Raw genomic sequence first — 26,744 nt, forward strand, 5'->3', positions numbered from 1 at the left:
AAAGCAAGAGAGAGGAGAGACAGACAGAAGATGAGACATATTTACCTATATTTGCAAACAGATATCTGATTGAAACAGATAACCTAGAAAAAATCATTTATAAGAAGGTCAAGAAAATATGAACTCTGCAGTGAAACCCTGTCTCTACTAAAAATACAAAAAATTAGCCAGGCGTGGTGGTGGGTGCCTGTAGTCCCAGCTACTCAGGAGGCTGAGGCAGGAGAATAGCATGAACCCGGGAGGCGGAGCTTGCAGTGAGCCAAGATCGCGCCACCGCACTCCAGCCTGGGTGACAGAGCGAGACTCCATCTTAAAAAAAAAAAAAAAAAAAAAAAAAAAAAAGTGAACTCTAACTGGATTTGTGGCTATTTTGAGAATGTATTAATTTTTTGGTCTTTAATGACTTTGTGAATATATTTACTTTTTTAAATTCCTTGTCTTCTACAGATACATATAAGGTAATTACAAAATGATATGATGTATAGATTTTGCTTCAAAATAATTCAGAGGAAGAACGAATGTATATAAATGAAGTGGGAATATAAATGAAACAAAACTGGCCATGGTCAGTTGCAGTGGCTCATGCCTGTAATCCCAGCACTCTGGGAGGCTGAGGCGAGTGGATCACCTGAGGTCAGGAGTTCGAGACCAGCCTGGCCAACATGGTGAAACCCCATCTCTACTAAAAATACAAAATTCAGCTGGGCGTGCTGCCAGGCACCTGTAATCCCAGCTACTCGGGAGGCTGAGGCAGGAGAATCACTTGAACCCGGGAGGCGGAGGTTGCAGTGAGCCGTGATCATGCCACTGAACTCCAGCCTGGGCAACCACAGCAAAATTCCACCTAAAAAAACAAACAAACATACAAACAAAATTTGGCCATGAATGAAAAATGGTTGATGATGTGTTTATGTAGGGCAATTATATTATTTTTCTCAACTTTTTTTAGGTTTGAAACTTTTTATTGAATATATGCACACATCCCTTGATAACTGGGGCTGCCTCCCCATTATCCTCACAGTAACCTTTCTGATTTTCACTTCATCTTCATAGCGATTCTGAATTTTTTTTGGGGGGGGGCAAGTTCAAGTATGTCTTTGCAAGGACTATCTGGCATGCCTATTTTATGAGAGAGGGTTTGCAGAGTACCTACTCAGCCATATTATCAGAAACAGAAATATTTTCCAGATTCTGTTCTTGTCGTGTTTAGATTTTTTAAGTTCCAAGAGCAGTCACCTTCTACCAGACACTCTGATGTCAGAAGACAAAGCATTATTTTGTAAGTGGCATGATTTTTGCGCTCAAATTTAGAACAGAGACACAGCTTTCAACAACCCAAAAATAACTTACTGTGACTCACCAAATTTAAAAAGACGGAGATGATTAAAAAAAGAAAACCTTAGTTTACTATGTGACCTCTAAGTATCTCGGCTGAAAATTTTAAAGATAGAAAGGTAAATCAAAAGATATAGAGACTGTAATCAGGAACTTAATGAAGCGTTAAATCAAAGTATTTTTGGCATATGTGAAAGAGTTTAATTTTATCACTTTTTTTACTGGCACTATAGCTATTTGCAAGTACATATAAAACTACAGTGTTACATATAAACTACCAAAAAAGAACTTTTTAAGAAATGAGACTAATTTAGTAACTTTATTTAAAAGTTTATCTTAAGGGAATAACTAAGGATGTCCATACAAAAGGATTTAGCCATAAGAATGTTCTCCCTGGCAAATCAATGGAAATTATTAAATGTGCAAAAGGGGACTGTATGAATGAATTGCAATACCTTTAAATGATCATATATCATAACCTTTTAAAATGATATTGAAGAGTTGCATAAATTGACTTAAACACACATTCGTAACACATCACTGAATAGGAGAAATACGGGCCAGCAAAGAACATAGAGTTGGGTTGGTCCAATTTCTACCAAAAAAAAAAAAAAAAAAAAAAGACTAACAGCATGACAGCAGAGAAGAGGGAATATGTCAACGTGTACATGTGTATATGTATATATATGCATAGCAAGTACGAATTTGAAAGGATATATATCAAATTTTTTACAGAGATTACCTCAGAGAGGTAAATGTTTAACTTTGGCCTTTGGTGTTCTGTATTCCACATATTCTGAATTTTCTTTTTTTATTTAAATACAGACGGAGTCTTAGCAGAGCAGTGGCTCACACCTGTAATCCCAGCACTTTGGGAGGCTGGGGAGGGCCGACTGCTTGAGGCCAGGAGTTCGAGACCAGTCTGGTCAACACGGCAAAACTCTGCCACTATTAAAAATACAAAAATTAGCTAGGTGCAGTGGCTCATGCCTATAACCCCAGCTACTTGGGAGGCTGAGACATAAGAACTGCTTGAACAGGAGGCGAAGGTTGCAGTGAGCCGAGATCATGCCACTGCACTCCAGCCTAGGCAACAGACCAAGACTCTGTCTCAAAAAAAAAAAAAAAAAAGAGAGGGAGAGATGGGGTCTCATCATGTTGTCCAGGCAGGCCTTGAACTCCTAGGTTCATGCAATCCTCTAGCCACAGCCTCCCAAGCAACAGGGGCTATAGGTGCATACCACTGTGCCCAGCTTGAATTCTCTATACTACTCAGATGAATCCTAAAATCTGTCACTATACAGTCTGATAACAATTAAAGTAAATTAGCATTGACTACTTTAAGTTTTTAGGTATTATAATTATAGAAAATTGTAATGAGCTCATCCAATATATTTCTCCCCAATAAACAGCAGGAAACATCCGTGAACTCTCAGACTTTTCCAGCCTTGAAAATGAAATATTTGCAGGAAACATTAACAGCTTGGAAGTACCAGAAAAATGACTACAAAGTAAACTAGAAAAATAAAAGAGTTTGGAGTACAAGGATTAGTAAATAAACTCATACCTAACCTACAAGATTTTTTCTTCTACTTGATCAGGTCTTCCAGAAGCTTCTTGGTCAGTCATTCAAGCATCTGAATTATAAAAAGGTAATCAATTCCCTACATCTAGCCATGATTCAAGAATCACATATAAAGCACCATCTGCCAATAGTTCAAAAAGTTTCCTATTGGCCAGGCGTGGTGGCTCACACCTACAATCCCAGCACTTTGGGAGGCCGAGGCAGGTAGATCATCTGAGGTTGGGAGTTTGAGGCCAGCCTGACCAACATGGAGAAACCCTCATCTCTACTAAAAACACAAAATTAGCCAGGCGTGGTGATACATGCCTGTAATCCCAGCTACTCGGGAGCCTGAGGCAGGAGAATCGCTTGAACCCGGGAGGCGGAGGTTGCGGTGAGCCGAGATCGCTCTATTGCACTCCAGCCTGGAAATCAAGCAAAACTCCGTCTCAAAAAAAAAGTTTCCTATTAAGTGTTTAGGGGGAAAAATGGAAAAAGGTGGTTTTTTACTTTGATTTTTAATCAAAAGTCCCCTCTCATTGTGGTTGTGATTGTTCACTTTTAACATCACAGTGTATGGAACTAACAGTTGTTTTGGATAAAGGAATCTTCTTCTATTAAGGACATCTATGGGCAAGCAAATCATTTTAAAGATGATGACACAAAATAAATCAAGCACTCATGATGCAAATGGCTACTCATCCAAATAGCTGCTGAATAATAACCATCTAAGGACACTGACACCCAAGTAGCTAATGCAGATGACAATGTGAACTGAACAAGTTCCTTCAATACATAAACATCCACTCAAGAAAATGTATATGATTCAGAAGAGAATAGACTCTACCACCTTGTTAGTTTAAGATGAAAACCTGGCTACAGTTACAAATTTCAAATGGAGAATCAGAGATTAATTACAAACTACAAACAACTATGAAAACATGAAGTATACTGATAATTAAATAATGTTAAACTCTAGGTTTTATTATGAGAAAAATACAGCATGTGGCTTAAACGACTGCTGGATAAATTACAAATAAATGGTACCCACATAATCTACCTTTCCAAACAACAATCAAGCAACATTAAGGCAGCACCTTACAAATGTGTATAACACTTGAGTAATCTATTAGAGGTGAACACAAAGATGTATGTAACAGGGTGTTCATCATATCATGATGAGTAGCAACCAAAAAACAGGAGGCAAACAGTTCAATAGGGGAGGAAGAGTTAAATTATTGGTGCATCACAAAATAAACCATATAACAAGTTTCTTTTAATATCCCTGAGGAATATTTAATGACATAGTAAAATACTCATGAAAACAGCAAGAAAAATCAACACAATTTTATTTTAACTTGGTAAATGTGTGCATAAAATGCATAGACGCAGACAGAAAACTAAAAAGAGATAAACCAACATGTTAACAAAAATTATGTCTGGGTAGTGAGATTCCAGCTAATTTTGTTTTCTTCTTTAGAGTCTTCTAAATTTTCTGTAGCAAACAGTAATTTCTTTTATTTAAAAGGAAGGGAATGGAACTCTTTTGGAGGCTGGGTTTCCATTGTAAAAGACCATAATATATGAGCGTCAATCCCGCCAAAAAACAACACGTAGAATTCCTTCTCCCTGTTCAACAGGAAGCAACTTTGTATTTGCTCCTGGGTCTCTTCCTCTTCCACTCATTCTAACCTATCAACAATAAGGCTGGTAAATCTGCACCTCAAACACACATGTATAGACAGGTATAGACGACACTCACTTTTCTTTAAGTAACAATAAGACAATGATCATTGCACTAAAACCCCTTAGGAAGGCCAATATCATGACCCTACCTGAGCTGGGTCTTCTTCCAACTGCCCAGGTTCTTCCATGTCCCTTCCTCCCTGCTGGCTGTGCTCCAACCCTGATGACCTTCTTTCTCTTCCCACATCTCCCTAAGATCTCTCACACTTCAGGAAGGCTGAACCACAAAGTTCTTCCCCTAGATCTTCACATTCCAAGCTCTTTCTTATCATCCAAGGCCAGAATACACCTTCTCAGAGAGGTCTTCCCTGACTGTTCTCCAACCTAACCTAGGCTAATAATGTCTGGCTCCACTCCACCTGCACACTGCCCCTAACAGTCACTCTATCACATACCCTGTTCTATGTTCTTCAGGACACTAAAACTATCCCAAGTTACTGTGTTTTCTTGTTTATTATCAGCCCCTCCTGTTAGGGCATAAGCACTTATATCTAGCACTTATACACTCCAAGAACTCGACAAAATTACTCAACACACTGTTTCATCTGTGAAAGATCCAGAGTTGAAAATCATTTGGCCCAAAGTAAACATTCAGGGCCAGGAATGGTGGCTCACACCTGTAATCCCAGCACCTTGGGAGGCTGCGACGGGGGATCACCCGAATCCAGGAGTTCAAGACCAGCCTGGGCAACATAGCAAGACCCCATCTCTACAAAAAAAATACAAAAATTAGCCAGACATGGCGGTGCACGCCAGTAGTCCCAGCTACTCAGGAGGCTGAGGTGGTCACCTGAGCCCAGAAGGCCAAGGCTACAATGAGCCAAGATCACACCACTGCACTCCAGTCTGGGCAACCAGAGTGAGACCCTGTCTCAAAAAAAAAAAAAAAAAAAAAAAGCAAACGTTCAATAAATTGTAAATTTTTTAATTGTTAATCTTTTTATTAAAATAGAATCTTGAATTCTAAATAAAAATTCATTGTACATTATTGAGGTGTCACAGATACATTTAAAAAACTAGAAGACAAGAGAGAGAAGATGCACTTCTCTCTATTCCTACTACTAAGTACAGCCAAAAACCCTGGACAATATATATAAAACAAATATAAGATGACAGATATATGCAAAGAAGGCAGAAGACCAGCTAGGGGCTTTGAAACCTGAGGATCAACACAGCAATGCATTCACTGAGTTGTCTTTTTGCCTCTTATATCCCAGGTTGGGTGCTGAAAAATCCAAGAGCCTAGAAGCACCAACAGGTATACATACACAAATACACAAGAAAAAACAGCTCTCTCAAACCAAAGGACCAAGAGAGGGGCAGCCTGGCAAGACAGAAAATTTTTAGAAAATAGCTACTCTACTTCAGCCAAGCACCATGGAAAAACCACACCCCAACCCCACCAGCAAAGAGCAAGTAGGGAGCCTAGACTTCCAACCTCATGTGACCATGGCAAGGTGCCCCAGCATTATCCCCTGCCAGAGTGGAGTCACAAAAGACCAAGCAGAGAGCTGGGGCTTTCATCCCAACCCAACGATAGAAAGTCCTCCACCATGCTGTACAATGTTTCCCCAGTGATGAGGCATCCATTCCACTCCATCAGCATCAGTGGAGGCAATGATGAGGATCCCTTCCCCTCAGCAGCCAGGGTAGCATCAGAGGAGTCCTGGTGGAAAGCCTGACCTCGCACTCTCACCCAGCAGTAATGAGGAGCTCTTCTACCTCCTGAGGTGGCAAAAGCAGTCCATTGGGGATCTGTGCTTCCATCCCAACCCAGCAACATCAATGCGGCACCCTTCTTCCCCCCGCCAATTCAGTGTCAGAGGGGACTCTAAAATAGAAGATTCAAATAACATCCACCACCACCCAAAATGTTTCATGTGTATAGACATTCAGTTTTGCAGGATAAAAAGGTTCTGGAGATCTGTTTCACAACAATGTGAACATATTTAACACTACTGAACTGTACACTTAAAAATGGTTAAAATGATAAGTTCTATGTTATGTGTTATCTACCACAATAAAAAACTTTTTTTAATGTACCAATACTAATCAAAAGTAAAAGACTGTTTATCACGCCATACAAGTGCTCATTTCCTTAAGACATGTGGAATAGTAGTTATATATGATAAATAATTAAAATTATATTAACATACAACCTATTTTACTGCTTTTGTGAAATACTATATTTGAAACTTAATCCATGCCTGTGCTGAAGGTAAAACACACACACATACAAATTCTTCTAAAACTCTCAGCCTCTCTAACCACGGATTACCTGGTAAAATTATTCAAGTATTACTTTTTCTAATATAACAATAAGAACATTTAATGAGTGAAAATTTAATAGCAAAAACTAGACACATAGATTTGTTAGAAAAAAATACTGTCTCTGAGGCACAAATTTCTTAGCAGAATCTAAATCAGAATAATTAAAGACAAGAAGTGGTTTACCTCTATTTGGACTTCCAAAGATTAAGTTTATTATGCAAATCTGAGAGTTATACATAATAGTTACTGAAATTTTAAGTTTCATTATAAAAACCAAAATTTAATGTGTTTCATTTAAAGCAGAAGAAGCATGGTAAACAGTGTATTTAAGTGGTTCCATTCCACACTTCTAAGCAGTGTTACCTTCACCATGTTTTGCAAAACTCTGAATTGAAAGGTACACCTCTCTACCTCTTATAGAAAAAAAGACCTGTAATCCCAGCACTTTGGGAGGCCAAGGAGGGCGGATCACAAGTTCAGGAGATCGAGACCATCCTGGCTAACACAGTGAACCCGTCTCTACTAAAAATACAAAAACAAAAAATTAGCCAGGCGTGGTGGCGGGCACCTATAGTCCCAGCTACTCAGGAGACTGAGGCAAGAGAATAGCGTGAACCCGGGAGGCGGAGCTTGCAGTGAGCTGAGATCACACCACTGCACTCCAGCCTGGGCGACAGAGCAAGCCTCCGTCTCAAAAAAAAAAAGAAAGAAAGAAAGAAAAAAAAATGACTGGTTGAAATAATGCTGCATACTACTTTCCCCTCATGAGAATTCACAATCACAATACACATTAGCATATTAAAAACTGGGAAAAACTGTACAACTGAAAATATTTCTAAGTGTGACTCACTGCTTTCCAAATTTATATATAGCCAGGCCTACTTTATTTTTTACCTGTTAACACATCATCAAACACTAATATTCTCAGGCAAAGCTTCTCAAAGCATAAAGTTCAAACAAATCACCTAGAGATCTCACTAAAATGTACATTCTGATTCAGAAGGTCTGCATGGGGCCTAAAAGTCTGTATTTCCAACAAGCTTCTAGGTGATGTCAATGCTGCTGGTCCAGGGATCACTCTTTAGCAAGGGACTAGAGAAGACACTTTGAGAAAGGCTACTAGAGAGACCTGTTTATCACAATACAGTTCTGTGATACGAATTTAGTACTTACAAACTCTACTGTATATATAATAAAGGCATATAAAGGACTAGAATAGGATAGGTTAAAAACAGAATGGGGGCTCTATAATTTCAACTGGCAGAGTATTACAAGGAAAGGAATAAAAATAGGTCAGAGCAAACAGAAAAATATAAAGGGACTCCTCCCCCTAAAAAAGGCAAAGACTATGGGAGAAAGAGATGGAAGCTGGAGTTGGTGAGGCATAAGAAATGCCAGCATATAGGAAGGACTGAGACATTTTCAGTTTAACATTACTGAAATGGGACAAGCAGGCAGAAGCCATTTAAAGAATTTCTATTTTAATCACTAAAAGGCTCTTATAACATGTTCAGATGAACATTCTGTGGTACAAAGGTTTGGCAAAGTTCAAAAAGGCCTCTTGGGATGAAAAATGAATTCTACAAACATGACATTACTTGTGGAGCCACTGAAATTGCAGAAGAAAACAACAATTTTTAATGTAGAGTAACAGGTAAAATCTAAGTCAAACCTTTTCTTGGATTAGTCTTTGAAGATGAATCCCACAGGACAACATGGCAGTGAATAAGGTCAACATGTACTGCTGAACTTTGCAGATGGCAGAGGCCAGGGAGTTTATTACTGAGTTCAGTCCCACCTTTTCAATAACATTCTGGAAGGCAGTAGGAGAATGGCGAGTGATTCTACACAAGGCCTACGAAGACAAGAGAACAGATCTGTCAGGCAACTCCAAGTGCATCAATCATTCCCCTGAAAGGTAACACAGGCTTCTGTGTCAAGGAGTAGAAGGTGCTTACTTGGCTCTTTTATTACTTATTTTGGCACAAGAAAGTTGGAAATTTTCAACAAACTTAAAAATAAAACAATCTGGCTGCCAATAAAAGCTAAGGTTGTTTTAAAACACTAGAGACTATTGTAGTAATAACCATTAAATTGATAAATTCATAAGCCTATATAGAAAAATTTCCCTTTAATTAATAAAACACATTATCAAACACCTGCAGACAATGAACTAAGTGCTGAAAAACAGTTGTAAAAGTGAATATCTAACATTTATCATTTATAATGTGAGGAACACTATCTGTAAATATCTGAAGATTACCTCATTTAATTCTTCTAACAACTATGAGAAAGGTAGTATTATTATCCTCATTTTATAGATGATAAAACTAAAGCATACAGTAGTTAAGTAACTTGCCCAAAGGCATATAGCTAGTAAGTAGCAAAGCAGGAAATTAAACCGATAGAATCAGACCCTAGACCATTCCTAAATTGCTCTCAGACTATTAGACATGAAACTTAAAATCAGCTAATAGAATGTATTAAGTGTTGGAATAGAAGTGGGCTCAATTAATCGTGCTTGGAAAGGAAGAAAAAGTCAACAAAACGTACATAAAGAAGATGACGCTGAGCCAGTTTTTGAAGGGTAGATGGGAAATAGGTGAAAAAGTGAGTTAAAAAAAGATTCAAACTTGAGAGAATAGAACAAATATTCACATGGAGACATAAAGACGTAAGCTGTCTGATGCAATTAGAACTTTTATCAGGTGTAGAAAAAGAAGTACACAGTAGGAAAGAAGAAAACCTTATGATCTATCTAGAAAAGCAGGCTGGAGCCAGAGTTGGTCAACAAAGCTAGGAACTTAAAATTTTATGCCATAAGGAAAGGGAAGGCCTTGAAAGTTTTTAAGGAAAAGAAAGACATGATGATATTCTCTGTGTACATAAGTGACTCCAAAGAGAGAAATAAGCTTAAGCTATGAATACTTTTATAAAAATACTCCCTATAGTATCATATAAGCTCCTTCTCCCTGATTTATATTTTAAACAGATTTATAACCTTAATTAATAACAAAAAGATCAAATATAAAACAAATTGTTAGAAATAATGATGTCAAGAGGAGGGACACGAGAGAGGGATATATAAAAAACATAAAAAGACTTTGAAAAATATTTCCATTTTTCTTAAACATCTTAGAAAAAAATTAAAAACCTTTTTCTCTCCAAGAATAATCTTCCTTTAAATGTTATTCAGTAGAGACGGGGTTTCACCGTGTTAGCCAGGATGGTCTCGATCTCCTGACCTCGTGATCTGCCTGCCTTGGCCTCCCAAAGTGCTGGGATTACAGACATGAGCCACCGCATCTGGCCTAATTGTGTTACTTTTAGTAGAGACAGGGTTTCACCATGTTGCCCAGGTTGGTCTCGAACTCCTGACCTCAGATGATCTGCCCACCTCGGCCTCGCAAAGTGCTGGGATTACAGGTATGTACCACTGCACCCAGCCTCAATCTTTATGAAAATGCTAAGATGACTTTATTATAGCCAGAAAGGAAAAGGTAAATATAACTCACATCAAGGAAAATCTAGAAGGACTTTTTCCAGATGCTTCCTCTTGAGGGCAGGACTGAGAGATGGGAGGTAGGAATGGGGCCACGAAGAACCTTCGATCTTTCACGTTTATACCATTCAAATTTTTCCAGTAAATGCATATTATTTTATAGTAATATTTAAAGTTACACTCCAGTGCCAATGACTATATTAGATACTTTTTTACTTGTATTGAAATAAACATTTATGGGAGATTTTTAAATTAATACTCTATACATTTACTGCCATTTCTGAAATAAACAAGTAAATATATGCACTGAAAAAATGAGCATTTGTAGAGCACCAACTATATACTTCTCCCTAAAAACAAGTCCTTTTCCTTGTGGAACTATCATATGAAACACCTATAAAATTCTACAAACACCTACAGAATTAATCATCACTGACTTCCATTTCAAACATATACCAGGGATTTTTATTCATTTAGAGATATCCATATCAGAATGAAATCCCATCAAATAATTAAACTCTGCTTTGGGCATTTTTCAAATAACTTTTCAGTGTGTCCTCTTTCAAAAAAGCTACAGATGGGTAAATCAGATACCATGGTTTAGGAAATATGAAACTAGGGTTCTTCAAATCTAAATTCCAAATTGCATGAGTTTTGGTAGAAAAGTATCAATAGTAGTAATATCTGAAAAGAGGAATATTAAAAATGAATTCACTTTATTTTTTTCTCTATGTCCATGTAACACAACAGAAAAATGAATTCACTTCTAAAAATCTGGTTATGATTTTAAAATTTTGAGAGGTAGGGGTGTGTGTGTGTGTCTGTGTGTGTGTATAGAAAGTAATCTTTAATTAAAAAATAAAAAGTTGTGAAAGTTTTAAAAATGAGTCTAAAATTGCTGTTTATGAAATCAAAACAGTATTGTTTAATTATTTTACTAATCCAAGTATTTTTTTTTTAAAAAAAAGATCATTTGGAGTGATGTCCTTAAAGATCAGAATTTTTCTAGCAAATTAGGATTCAATGACTTCAACACAGCACAACAGTAAGTCTCATTAGCACTATAACAATTCTTGGAGGACCTGGCACTGCAAAACCAACTTTCCATTGTTATAAAATCCCTATCCAGTTATGATGGGGAAATTTCTTAATAAAAGATTTTCCCAGACTACTTCTGGGCAACTGGAATGGATCTTCTTCAGAATGCTGTGCAAAAGCCTAACAGACTTTCCGTTTTGAAAAGCTCATGCAGAAAATACTCTTTAATTCACTTCTAAATATCAAACTCGGTTGAAAGCTTCTGAGCAACTGAGAAGATGCACAGAGCCTTAACAGCACACTAGTACTTGTATTTTCTGAATCAAAAGAAAAGAAATCAAATCAAATCTGATCTTCAGTGATGTGGTTTTTAAACATTTACTTATTAAAATAGAGTATGGTTGGGCGCAGTGGCTCACGCCTGCAATCCCAGCACTCAGGGAGGCTGATGCAGGCGGATCACAAGGTCAGGAGTTTCAGGCCAGCCTGGCCAAGAAGGTAAAACCCCATCTCTACTAAAAATACAAAAATTAGCCGCACCTGCTGGCGGGTGCCTGTAATCCCAGCTATGTGGGAGGCTGAGGCAGGAGAATTACTTGAAACCAGAAGGCGGAGGTTGCAATGAGCCAAGATCATGCCACTGCATTCCAGCCCAGGCAACAAGAGTGAAACTCCATCTCAAAAAAAAAAAAAAACCAACAACAACAACAACAACAAAAAAATAGAGTCTGAGATTATATTTTAAAAGTGGAAAAAACTGTTCCAGTTCAAAATTCACTTCAAAATTTACTTCGAAAAGAACATTTAGTGTTACCTCCAGAATGTGAATTTTCTTACAGTCTGTTCAATAAAAGCAGTTTCCAAGAAACAGACTCACTCAAAATTGAAGGCTGCATATCTGTTAGAAACATATGAGCAGAATCACCAAGGAAGAAAAGGTTTAAGAACCATTTCTTTTTGGTATTTCAAATGATTTTTTGATGTCATATGAAATTACCCTGGGAGGTTTTTCAAACTACACACACTCTTATCTGACCCCTGAGAGATCTTAAGATATATCAGAATAGGGCCAGGGGGTGGACAGAGAAGAGGAAGTAGTCAATGTTGCTTGAAAAGCTCCCCTCCAAACCCAGTGAGAACCACTATCCTGCATACTTCTTCACTTTTTGACACCTTTTCATCTCAGCACTTCAGTAATTATGATTACTTCAGCTACCTCTCTCATAGGAGCCACTTTACTCAATCTAACTCTACAGGTTTCTCTGGTTCTCACTATGGTCCCTATAGAGATTTCCCCTATAATCCCAATAAGTCTAAGAATCACTTTTATCTATTCAACACATTCCCCAAGTCAGGTCCACTCCTTCCAACTACCAATACCTACCAATGCTGCCACTCCTGAGTGGAAAGGACAAGTTAGTTATATTTTACTCTAAGCCACACTGGTGTATTTTAAGAGCTGCAAGAACTAGGGCAGTGGTTCTTAAATATCAGCAGGCAAAATCACCTGGAAGCATGTTAAAATAGAGATTACTGGCCTCTCCCCAGGGGGACTCTCGTGCAGTAAGTCTGGGTTTGGGCCCAAAAAACTACACTTCTATCAAGTTCCCAGGAAATGTTAATGTTGCTGGTGTGGAGAACACACTAGTGTAGAACAATCTATGGAGCCAAGAGATCATTAGGAGAAACAGGTCAGAAAATCACTGACAGGCAGGAAATACAGACAGTTACAAGTGGAACAACATGTAGAGCTTGCTCCCTCAGCACTAAGCCTTGCTATCCTCCACCTGCTCATTCATTCATCTGATTAGCAGATATCTACTGAGCACCTACCATGTGCCCAGAAAAGGAACAACAGGACTTTTGTCTTCCTGGAACTTACGCTAATGAAAAAAAAACTGTGCATAAGGCCAGACGCTGTGGCTCACGCCTGTAATCCCGGCACTTTGGGAGGCAGACGTGGGTGGATCACATGGTCAGGAGTTCAAGACCAGCCTGACCAACATGGTAAAACCCCATCTCTACTAAAAATAGAAAAATTGGCCGGGCATGGTGGACACCTGTAATCTCAACTACTTAGGAGGCTGAGGCAGAAGAATCGCTTGAACCCAGGAGGCAGAGGTGGCAGTGAGCTGAGATCACAATACTGCACTCCAGCCTGGGTGACAGAGCAAGACTCTGTCTCAAAAAAAAAAAAAAAAACCACAGGAAAAAAAAACCACAAACCTGTGTATAAATACCTTAAATAAATAAAGCTGCATTCATTAGAGGCGAGAGAGCAGAGTCAGGGAGGTCCTAATTGAGGAGGTAACACTTAAGCTGAGACCTGAAAAAAGGAATTGGCCATGTAAAAAACCAGCAGAGAACATCCAGACACAGGAAACAGCAAGGAGGAAAGGTCCTGAGGCAGAAAAATACTTGGAAATCCTAGGAAATGTCTGAAGGTAAGTTTGGAGACAGAGTGAGGGAGGGAAGGAGTGTTACAAGATGGAACCGAAGAGGTAGGCAAGGGCCAAATCATGCAAGATATTGAAGGTCATGTTAAGAATTCTGACCTGTATCATCAAATGTATCCATTAACCTCCAAGACGTGCTCCTGAGAGGTAAATAGCGAAAAAGACCTTAAAAAGGAGATTCAGCTCTGTAAGCCATCCCAGAGAGGAGGCAATTGTCATTCCTTGCCAGGAATGTGTGTGAATTATCTTCCAAATGCATATACTCAGTTCCTATAACCTCAGTCTTTAATAAATCCTCATGTAAATCTGTTAACCGTGCAGGTGCAATTTTTTTTGTTAAGATTATGATGTTAGAGTAACTATATAATGATCTCATGCTGTTCCCCCACCCGCCTTTTATTATTAGCAGGAATCTTATGGCCTATTCCTCTTTGTCTCCCAGTAAAGAGGAGAGTTTAATCTTACTAACCTCTGCCCTCTACTTACACGTAGGGCAGGATGCTCCCTCTTAATCTTTGCAAGAAAAATCTTAACTTGCAATCAATAGGCCTGGTATCAAACAGAGAGAGATAAACAAAACATAGTCCTAGATTTCAAGGAGTTTAAAATGTATGACATTACAATAAAATAAACATAACTAATTTACTAAGCAAAATGTGCTGCTTTAAACATTAATATTACCTTAAAGCGGTCATCAATTTTCAACTTCTACCTAGTACTATGAATAAAGTATTATTAACGCTTCCAAAAAAATTGAAAGCTTTGAAAAGTTTAAGCAGGTAAGAAGAAGAGATATGATTTTATGAAGTTCACTTTGTGTGGAGAATCAAGTTGGTGGAGCCTAAAACTGGACTTTGGAAGACCATTTAGCAAGCTACTCCAGTGGTCCAGGTGAGAGATGGCAGTGGCCTGGATTATGGAAGTAGCCATACAGCTGCAGAGAGATGTGAGCAGATCTGAGAGATGCTGATGAGTTAGAATCACAGGACAAGTTGACCAGCTGGTTGTAAACAATAAAGTGGAAGAACTTAAGGGAAAGGAAAGTATCAAAGAGGATGTCTAGCCCTTTGCTTTCCTTAATGCTCCTTCCTAACCTTCCCGCCCAGTATCCATATGTCAGTCTGAGAAAGGAGGTCAATGAGGGAAAAGAGCGTGCTGAGCTGAGGAGTGGCCAAGGAAGCAGAGTGGTAGCAGCAAGGGAGGTTGGGGTAATATGGAGGAGGCCTCCAGCGGGGAGTGAATGGGAGCTGGTTACACTAAGGGGAACAAATGAACTGAATGAACAAATCAGTAAGTACATTGAGAATAATGAGAACCCAGTTTCTCTCTGTCTGAGAAGAGTTCTACAAACACAGAAAGAGGGAAGACTAGACCAGGCGTGGTGGCTCACGCCTGTAATCCCAGCACTTTGGGAGGCCAAGGCAGACAGATCACAAGGTCAGGAGTTTGAGACCCGCCTGGCCAACATGATGAAACATCCTCTCTACTAAAAACTACAAAAAAATTAACCGGATGTGGTGGCATGCACCTGTAATCCCAGCTATTCGGGAAGCTGAGTCAGGAGAATCACTTGAACCCAGGAGGCGGAGGTTGCAGTGGCCTGAGATCGCATGATTGTACTCCAGCCTGGGCAACAGAGCAACACTCTGTCTTGAGGAAAACAAAAAGAAAGAAAGAGGGAAGACTAGAAAGAATTCTGAGGTATTAAAATTAAAATATAAATTCATGAGGTTTTTTCCAAATGTGTACACTGACAGACATTTTTAAAATATAAGTGTCTATGCATGGGTACATATATTTTATCTAGCTTTGAATAGTGAGAAGCAACAATGACACCACCCAGGGAATGAACACAAAGAGCACCCAGATCTTCATTTCTAAAAACTTAGGATTTCTTGGAGAAATGACTGATTCCAAGGCTGGCACAGGAAAAGCACAAAAGGAGCCCAGAACGGTACGTGGTATCAGGAGTTAAGGAAGTGCTCAGTGATAGAAATAAGTCCAAGGACACAGAAGTCATCTTGAAGGGATCCCACTCGCCAAATGTGGGATGATTAGACCACCCAAACAATAAGCAGTAGCAGTAATAGTATCACATTACAACCAACTGAATAAAATCGGTAGCCACAAGTCCATGCTGATATGAATACGTACATGCATGTTGAAGAAAGGAAAGTGCTTCCTCAAAATAGAATTCCAACTTATATACAAGGCCATCAAAATCATTTCCATAGCTCATGATCAATGCAAAAAAAAACGGTGTTTACATTTTTAAAGGGTTACGAAAAGCAAAACAAACCAAAAGAATATGCAACAGAGACTGTATATGACCTACAAAACCCAAAATATTTATTATCTGCTCCTTTATAGAAAATATTTGCCAACCTCTGATGTAAAAAGAATGATGCAAATGGATAATCGTCACATGGCAACCACCCCTGAGGTATCTGGTACAGTTAAGAGTCATCAATGGATGCTATGGAGGTTTAATGAGGAAACACAGACAGACCCAGGTTAAGCTTCACCCCACAAAACAAAAGCTCTGCAATCTAAAAATTGTAAATGACATGAAAAATACAAAAACTGAAGAACTGTGTCAGACTGGAGGAGACTAAAGAGCTATGAAAACAAAATACAGGCGGGGCACAGTGGCTCACGACTGTAATCCCAGCACTTTGGGAGGCTGAGGCGGGTGGATCACCTGAGGTCAGGAGTTCAAGACCAGCCTGGCCAACATGGTGAAACCACATCTCTACTAAAAAATACAAAAATCAGCTGGGTGTGGCGGCAGATGCCTGTAATCCCAGCTACTCGGGAGGCTGAGGCACAAGAATCGCTTGAAACTGGGAGGAAGAGGTTGCAGTGAGCCAAGATCACACCGTTGCACTCCAGCCTGGGTGACAAGACTGCAACTCTATCTCAAAAAGAAGAAAGAAAGAAAAAAAAAAAAAAAAAAAAAGAAAAGAAAAGAAAAGAAAAGAAAGAAAGAGAAAAGAAAATACAACCCATGCTCCTAAACAGGATCTTTGCACAGAAAAGAAAAAGGAGACACTGTTGGGACAACTGGCAAAATTTCAACGCAAAATTAATGATTCAGATAAATGCTAAGAGCAAGTGATAAGAAGCCCAAGATAAAAGAGTCAAACTTGATGCATCAGAAGAAAAAGAGGGAGGACTAGAAGTTATGAGACTTTGGTGGGAACTATTGAAAAAAACTTTGCCAAAAAAAGAAACCATGCTGAGTATAAGGATGAAAATCTGTATAATGTTATCTTTATAACGTAAGCCCAATTAAAACAAGACAGATTTTTCTAAAGGCTCAGGATTAAAATGAATGTCTTAAAATATTATTCAAAGGTGCCTCAAGAAAGTTCACTGGTATACTTTGTAACTCTTTCTGATTGTTTACCTGTAATTATTAATACCATAATTAGTTGTGGGTTTTTGTAATTTTGAAAACATGTGGCTCCTGAAACAGACGTGTGTATAATCAATGCTATATATCCTTTCTTAATGATAATCAGGGGCAGGATTTATATCCATTGATCTTCAAGATTATATAGGTAACATAACTGAAAAATTTCCATAAATACCCACAGGATTTAGCAACATGAAAGTTATTAGTAACCTAAGCAAGATTAGCTTCAGTGGCATTTTTTGGACAGTACCAGATTGGGCTAAAAGGGAAAAGTGGGCCGGAAAAGACCAACAGTTATGTGGCAATAACTCTTTAAAGGGGTATGGCTAGGAATGGGGGGATATGCAGCCAAGATTGTGCGTGTTGTTGCGGGGGGCAGGGGTGGTAAATTAAACACCTAAATGCTGACTAGCAGGATCTAGTAGAGAAGGAAAGATTTGAGAGTCAGGAAAGGGCAAAAATAACCATTTGAATTAGGTTCCCAAGAAGGGACCAGGAAGAAGATTTGGAGAAACATGAAAAGGTTTGTCTCTGAAAAGAGAAGGAACAGCTTGTCAATGGTACCAAGAAGGAAAGAATTGAGAGAGGACAGATGTGCAGGTAAATAAGTCTACTTATATGGCAGAAGGCAGTTGGGATAGTTCTCATCAGATGTCTTCACTTTTCTCTAGGCAGCAAAGGGAAAGTCATGAGTGAGGATACCTGATGAAAATGAGGGGTTGAGGGTATAAGGAAAGAACACAAAGTAAGAAATTGCCACAGAGAGAAGTGCAAGAGTGAGCTGAACTAGAGAAATACAACAAGGATGCCATAGCGTTTGAGAGCCCAGATGAGATTGCTAACTCAAAGGGGTATTTAAATAAATCATAGGAGAGAGGGTTATATTTGTTCAGTAGAGTATTAAATTGATACAAGCATGTTAACACATCTTTATACATAATTATCCTTTACACCAAGTTATTACAGCCATGTGAGTAAAGTAGTAGGCAACCCATCAAAACACAAAAACACCAAAATCACAGATGCTTGAACATTAAAATGAATTCATCTGAACCACATGATAAACTCATTTGACACAAAATCTGAATGTGATGCTAACAGGGAAAAGTCAGGGAACACTAAAAATATAACAAACCAAAGCCTGTACCCTATATACTGCCACAGTTTTCTACTATCGTCTCTAAATTGTTTTTAAGGCTGGGCGCGGTGGCTCATCCACGTAATTCCAGCACTTTGGGAGGCCAGGGCAGGCAGATTGCTTGAGGCCAGGAGTTCAAGACCAGCCTGGGCAACATGACAAGACCCCATCTCTACAAAAATACAAAAAAATAAGCCAGGCCTGGTGGTGCATGCCTGTAGTCCCAGCTACTTGGGAGGCTGAGGCAGTAGAATTGCTTGAACCTGGGAGGTAAAGATTGCAGTGAGCCAAGATCACATCACTGCACTCCAGCCTGGATGACAGAGGGACACTCTGTCTCAAAATAAATAAACTTATTAATTAGTTTTTGAAACCATAATACCATAGTCCTAACAAGGTTTTATTGAAATTCTCTCACAGTCTCAAGGTTTTCCAGTTCCAAGTTTTCAAAATTCTCTTTTAGAAGAAAATCAAATTATTTCTCTCAATATTACTCTGAGATTTCAGTTTCCTACCTATTAAATTAAATTTATTCTTATTCTAATATTTTCTTCAAACTTGCTGTTTAAAGATACCCAGATATATCCCCCAAAAGATGCTTCATCTTACCGATACTGCTGTTATCCTAAGAGAATCAGCAGTGGAGTGTCTGAATAGGTACCATAAAATGGGTCCTATTTCTCCTGTAATAAAGCCCTGGGCCTGAGCAGAAAAGGTGGTACAGACATTTTCAATAATTTTTGCTGCCATGTGATTCACAACACGCTCTTCCTATAGAGAAAGGAGATTAAAATAATATTAATTAGTGTGAGAAATAAATGCATGTTATTTCTTTATGACCACTGTAAATAATGTTATGATACCAAGACACTAACATCTGCCTCTGGATGTGTTAGGCACCTTGGGAGGAATGATAACTCTTTCAGGTCATTATGAAACTATTACAAATAATCATTTAGTTATTCACTAGCAAGCTATCATAACATAACTCTCCATATATTTTAATAGAACAAAGAATTAGGAATATTTCACATGAAGGTTGCAGTGAGCTGTGATCACACCACTACACACTACTGCTGAAACAATCTGGAAAATAAACAAAATAACTATAACATAAAAATTGGAAGATAATTTTAAAATCATACGGAGCAGGCAGAATAATCCTCAGAAGTCATCCAGTCCTAGGAATAATCTGAGCACCCATCAATCAGAGTGGAAAGATTGTCTAAATAACGGACATCAAGGAGAGTCCTAAGAAAGGTACTGCTTCAGTGGTGTGATGAAATTAATCCTAGAGGAAAAGCCATTCTGGATGGTCCTAGCAGTGCTAAAAAGTTAGCCTCAAAAAGATTCAACTGTTTTCAGGTAATATAAATGAGTCCAAGGAAAAGCCCAGAAGTACTTACGGAAATTTTAAAAAGTTCCGCATCCAATGATATAAAATTCACAGTAAGTAACATCTAATTGAACACCGCCAAGCAAGCAAAGAAGCCAAAAAATATGATTCATAATTCAATCAATAGAAATGACTGATAGACTTAGTAGAAAGATATTAAATGGCTATAATAAATGTAGTCCACATACTCCAGAAGGAAGAGGAAAGCAAAAACATAAGGAGAGAAACAAAAGATATAAAAATGACCCAAATCAAAATTCTAGAGATAAATAATGCAATGTCTTATAATAAAAATACACTGAATGGGATTAACAGATTAGACACTACAGACTAAATGATTAGTGAACATGAAGACATAGCTACCAGCAATAAAAATCTATCCAAAATAAACACAGAAAGAAATAACACTTGAAAAAGAAAAAAGAAAACACAGCATCAGTGAACTGTAGGACGCCTTCAAAAGACCTAATAAACGTGTAGTTGGAAAAATGCTTAAAATATTGTCTGAGAATTTTTCAAATTCATGAAAACTGGTAATTCCAGGTCTCAGAAGCTCAATGAGCCCTATGCAGAAGAAACAAAGAAAAATGACACCAAGGTACATCATAATCAGACTGCTTAAAAAAAAAAAAAAAGGAATAAAGAGAAAACCTTATGGAGAAGGAGCAATGTCCCATTCCTGTAATCCCAGTGCTTTGGGAGGCCAAGATGGGAGAATCAGTTGAGGCCAGGAGTTCAAGACCAGCATGGGCAACATAGCAAGACCTTTTCTGTATAAAAAGTTTTAAAAATTGGCCAGGTAAGGTAGTACATGCCTATACTCCCAGTCACCTGGGAGGCTGAGGTGGGAGGATCACTTGAGCATGGGAGTTGGAGGTTGCAGTGAGCTGTGATCACACCACTGCACTCCAGCCTGAGCAACAAAGCAAGACCCTGTTTCAGAAATAAAAATAAAATAAAATAAAAAGAAAAGAAAACTTTACAAGCAGCTCGAGTAAAAAGGCATATTCCACAGAGAGGAACGATGATAAGGCTGACAGGGAATTCTCATCAGAAACAATACATACAAAAGACAATAAAGCAATATATTTTAAGTACCAAAACAAAAAAAAAGTAACTGTCAACCTACAAATTTACGCACAAAAATAACATCTTTCAAAAACAAAGATAAAATAAGTACCCTTCTGACATGCAAAAGTTGAGAAAATTCATCACCAGCAGAACTGCACTACAAAAATATTAAAGGAAATTATTCAGGCAGAAAAAAATGATAATGAGAAGAAAATTAAATCTATACAAAAGAACACAGAATAAAAAGTAAATATGTGAATAAATATAATAGATTGTTTTCCTTAATTTTTGAGCCTATTTTAAACATAAGCTGCTGCTGCTGTTTTTCTTTTTGAGACACAGTCTCACTCTGTCACCCAGACTGAAGTACAATGGCAGGATCACAGCTCACTGCAGTCTCAATCTCCCGACTCAAGCGATCTTCTCACTTCAGCCTCCCAAGCAGCTGGGACAAGAGGCATGTGCCACCATGCCCAGCTAATTTTTTTTAATTTTTAACATAGATGAGGTCTCACTCTGTTGCCCAGGCTGATCGTGAACTCCTTGTCTCAAGGAATCCTCCTGCCTTGGCCTCCCAGAGTGCTGCAATTACGAGCATGAGCTACTATGCCAAGCCAAACATAGCTGTTTAAAGCAGAAACAACAAAAATGTATTGTGAGCTTTATAACATATGTAGACATAAAATGTATGACAATAGTAGGAAGGCTAGAAGGAGAATACTAGATTATTCTGGTGCAAGGTTCTTAGGAATTTGCATATCACTATATACATCACAAAAATAAGGTTCTGATACAAAGTTCTAACATACATGAGGTTCATATGTAAGAATTTGTATATCATTACTTGAAGGTCAACTGTGATAAATTCGAGTTACACACTGTTAAAAAAAAAAAAAAAAAAAAAGATGTATAGGCCGGGCGCAGTGGCTCACGCCTGTAATCCCAGCACTTTGGGAGGCCGAAGCGGGCAGATCACAAGGTCAGGAGTTCGAGACCAGCCTGTCCAATATGGTGAAACCCCATCTCTACCAAAAACACAAAAATTAGCTGGGCATGGTGGCATGTGCCTATAATCCCAGCTACTCAGGAGACTGAGGCAGGAGAACTGCTTCAACCAGGACCCAGGAGGCAGAGGTTGCAGTGAGCCGAGATCGCACCACTGCACTCCAGCCTGGGCTACAGAGCGAGACTCCATCTCAAAAAAAAAAAAAAGATTTGTAATAATAAGTCCATAAAGGTGATAAAAAGGCAGGAAGGACATTGGATAACACGATCAACTCCCTTGGACATTTATACAACACTCCACTCAACAAAGGTAAAAGACACATTCTTTTCAAGATCACATGAAACATTACCAAGTTAGACCATGTTCAGGGCCGTAAAAAATATCTTAGCAACTCCATACTCATAGATTAATTTGAGATGAATCACAAACCTAAATGTAAAAGTTAGATCCATAAAGCTTCTAGAAGAGGTCATAAAGAACATGTTGCAGTAGGCAAAGCTTTTTTTTTATTACTATTATTATACTTTAAGTTTTAGGGTACATGTGCACAATGTGCAGGTTAGTTACATATGTATACATGTGCCATGCTGGAGTGCTGCACCCATTAACTTGTCATTTAACATTAGGTATATTTCCTAATGCTATCCCTCCCCATTCCCCCCACCCCACAACAGTCCCCAGAGTGTGATGTTCCCCTTCCTGTGTCCATGTGTTCTCATTGTTCAATTCCCACCTATGAGTGAGAACATACGGTGTTTGGTTTTTTGTCCTTGTGATAGTTTACTGAGAATGATGATTTCCAATTTCATCCATGTCCCTACAGAGGACATGAACTCATCATTTTTTATGGCTGCATAGTATTCCATGGTGTATATGTGCCACATTTTCTTAATCCAGTCTATCATCGTTGGACATTTGGGTTGGTTCCAAGTCTTTGCTATTGTGAATAGTGCCGCAGTAAACATATGCGTGCATGTGTCTTTATAGCAGCATGATTTATAGTCCTTTGGGTATATACCCAGTAATGGGATGGCTGGGTCAAATGGTATTTCTAGTTCTAGATCCCTCAGGAATCACCACATTGACTTGCACAATGGTTGAACTAGTTTACACTCCCACCAACAGTGTAAAAGTGTTCCTATTTCTCCACATCCTCTCCAGCACCTGTTGTTTCCTGACTTTTTAATGATTGCCATTCTAACTGGTGTGAGATGGTATCTCATTGTGGTTTTGATTTGCATTTCTCTGATGGCCAGTGATGATGAGCATTTTTTCATGTGTGTTTTGCCTGCATAAATGTCTTCTTTTGAGAAGTGTCTGTTCATGTCCTTCGCCCACTTTTTGATGGGGTTGTTTGTTTTTTTTCTTGCAAATTTGTTTGAGTTCATTATAGATTCTGGATATTAGCCCTTTGTCGGATGAGTAGGTTGCAAAAATTTTCTCCCATTTTATAGGTTGCCTGTTCACTCTGATGGTAGTTTCTTTTGCTGTGCAGAAGCTCTTTAGTTTAATGAGATCCCATTTGTCAATTTTGGCTTTTGTTGCCATTGCTTTTGGTGTTTTAGACATGAAGTCCTTGCCCATGCCTATGTCCTGAATGGTATTGCCTAGGTTTCCTTCTAGGGTTTTTATGGTTTTAGGTCTAACATTTAAGTCTTTAATCCATCTTGAATTGATTTTTGTATAAGGTGTAAGGAAGGGATCCAGTTTCAGCTTTCTACATATGGCTAGCCAGTTTTCCCAGCACCATTTATTAAATGGGGAATCCTTTCCCCATTGCTTGTTTTTGTCAGGTTTGTCAAAGATCAGATAGTTGTAGATATGCGGCATTATTTCTGAGGGCTCTGTTCTGTTCCATTGATCTATATCTCTGTTTTGGTACCAGTACCATGCTGTTTTGGTTACTGTAGCCTTGTAGTATAGTTTGAAATCAGGTAGCGTGATGCCTCTAGCTTTGTTCTTTTGGCTTAGGACTGACTTGGCGATGCGGGCTCTTTTTTGGTTCCATATGAAATTTAAAGTAGTTTTTTCCAATTCTGTGAAGAAAGTCATTGGTAGCTTGATGGGTATGGCATTGAATCTATAAATTACCTTGGGCAGTATGGCCATTTTCACGATATTGATTCTTCCTACCCATGAGCATGGAATGTTCTTCCATTTCTTTGTATCCTCTTTAATTTCATTGAGCATTGGTTTGTAGTTCTCCTTGAAGAGGTCCTTCATGTCCCTTGTAAGTTGGATTCCTAGGTATTTTATTCTCTTTGAAGCAATTGTGAATGGGAGTTCACTCATGATTTGGCTCTCTGTTTGTCTGTTATTGGTGTATAAGAATGCTTGTGATTTTTGTACATTGATTTTGTATCCTGAGACTTTGCTGAATTTGCCTATCAGCTTAAGGAGATTTTGGGCTGAGACGATGGGGTTTTCTAAATATACAATCATGTTGTTTGCACACAGGGACAATTTGACTTCCTCTTTTCCTAATTGAATACCCTTTATTTCCTTCTCCTGCCTGATTGCCCTGGCCAGAATTTCCAACACTATGTTGAATAGGAGTGGTGAGAGAGGGCATCCCTGTCTTGTGCCAGTTTTCAAAGGGAATGCTTCCAGTTTTTGCCCATTCAGTATGATATTGGCTGTGGGTTTGTGATAGATAGCTCTTATTATTTTGAGATACGTCCCATCAGTACTTAATTTATTGAGAGTTTTTAGCATAAAGGGCTGTTGAATTTTGTCAAAGGCCTTTTCTGCATCTATTGAGATAATCATGTGGTTTTTCTCTTTGGTTCTGTTTATATGCTGGATTACATTTATTGATTTGCGTATATTGAACCAGCCTCGCATCCCAGGGATGAAGCCCACTTGATCATGGTGGATAAGCTTTTTGATGTGCTGCTGGATTCGGTTTGCCAGTATTTTATTGAGGATTTTTGCATCAATGTTCATCAAGGATATTGGTCTAAAATTCTCTTTTTTGGTTGTGTCTCTGCCAGGCTTTGGTATCAGGATGATGCTGGCCTCATAAAATGAGTTAGGGAGGATTCCCTCTTTTTCTATTGATTAGAATAGTTTCAGAAGGAATGGTACCAGTTCCTCCTTGTACCTCTGGTAGAATTCGGCTGTGAATCCATCTGGTCCTGGACTCTTTTTGGTTGGTAAGGTATTGATTATTGCCACAATTTCAGAGCCTGTTATTGCTCTATTCAGAGATTCAGCTTCTTCCTGGTTTAGTCTTGGGAGGGTGTATGTGTCGAGGAATTTATCCATTTCTTCTAGATTTTCTAGTTTATTTGCGTAGAGGTGTTTGTAGTATTCTCTGATGGTAGTTTGTATTTCTGTGGGATCGGTGGTGATATCCCCTTTATCATTTTTTATTGAGTCTATTTGATTTTTCTCTCTTTTCTTCTTTATTAGTCTTGCTAGTGGTCTATCAATTTTGTTGATCCTTTCAAAAAACCAGCTCCTGGATTCATTAATTTTTTCAAGGGTTTTTTGTGCCTCTATTTCCTTCGGTTCTGCTCTGATTTTAGTTATTTCTTGCCTTCTGCTAGCTTTTGAATGTGTTTGTTCTTGCTTTTCTAGTTCTTTTAATTGTGATGTTAGGGTGTCAATTTCGGATCTTTCCTGCTTTCTCTTGTGGGCATTTAGTGCTATAAACTTCCCTCTACACACTGCTTTGAATATGTCCCAGAGATTCTGGTATGTTGTGTCTTTCTTCTCGTTGGTTTCAAAGAACATCTTTATTTTAGGCAAAGCTTTCTTAACCAGGACAAAAAGGAACTAAACATAAGAGAAAAAGCATTAAATCAAGCTTCATAAAAATTTTAAATTTCTGCTCATAATGACACCATTAAGCCTCATAGTATCTCAGGCCAGGAAAAAATATCTACATCTAGGCACAGTGGCTCGTGCCTGCAATTCCAGCACCTTGCGAGGTCATGGCAGGTGGATTGCTTGAGCTCATGAGTTTGAGACCAGCCTGGGATACGTGGCAAAGCCTCTTGTCTCTACCAAGCATGGTACACGCCTGTAGTCCCCGCTACTTGGGAAGCTGAGGTAGGAGGATGGCTTGATCCCAGGAGGCAGAGGTTGCAGTGGGCCGAGATTGTGCCACTACACTCCAGCCTGGGCAATACAGCCAGATCTTGTCTCAAAAAAAAAAAAAAATTTACAACACACATACATTAAATATCTGAACATTTTATATAAATGATACCTTAATTAAAATAAAAAATACATTAAAGATTACATAATCCTATATTTGTTTAACAAGAAAAATATATATGTAAAGGAAGGGCAAAGAAAGATACATAATACTCTGTTAATGATGATTATAATAGGTCTTGGATTGTAGGCAGGAGGAGCCCACTAATTCAACTTTAGAAATTTTTACATTGCTTGGTTTGTTACAATATGCATGTATTGTTTTTTCAATCCAAATTTATGTATTTTTCATATAAAAACGTTTAAAAATGAGCAGAAGATATTGAGTAATGTCTAAGTTCAAGCCATAGTTTTTGCATTTTGCTAGTTATATATCCTTGAGTATTTTTATCTCTTTGCCCCAGCTTCATCATCTACAAAATGAAGATAACAAAACACAAGCGGTTTGAGAATTAAATGAGATAGCACACAGGAAGACTCAATCTAGAGCATGAAAAGTAGTAAATTCTCAATAAATGTTAGCTTTTATTCCCATTATTATTAATACCATACAGTACAAACTACAAGATTGCTAGGAAAGAAATCTTAAATATCCTTCAATTTCTCAAACTTCAACACATTTTTCATTTCTCAGAATGA

The 26,744-nt window shown here is 38.3% G+C and overlaps 1 protein-coding gene across 11 annotated transcripts in view; it reads right to left on the bottom strand.

The window, feature by feature from the left end:
* Positions 1 to 26,744, bottom strand: part of ULK4 (unc-51 like kinase 4) — a 715,846-nt gene that overhangs the window by 531,159 nt on the left and 157,943 nt on the right. For all 11 annotated transcript variants that reach the window (XM_055381350.2, XM_063703713.1, XM_055381348.2 and 8 more), the window contains 2 exons: positions 19,078 to 19,239; positions 8,589 to 8,771 (listed from right to left, as the gene is read on the bottom strand). In XM_055381350.2, the coding sequence (XP_055237325.2) occupies positions 8,589 to 8,771; positions 19,078 to 19,239 (345 nt within the window). The remainder of the gene's footprint in view (positions 1 to 8,588; positions 8,772 to 19,077; positions 19,240 to 26,744) is intronic.

The sequence above is a fragment of the Gorilla gorilla genome, chromosome 2 (genome assembly GCF_029281585.2).
Source record: "Gorilla gorilla gorilla isolate KB3781 chromosome 2, NHGRI_mGorGor1-v2.1_pri, whole genome shotgun sequence".
Taxonomy (NCBI): Eukaryota; Metazoa; Chordata; class Mammalia; order Primates; family Hominidae; genus Gorilla; species Gorilla gorilla.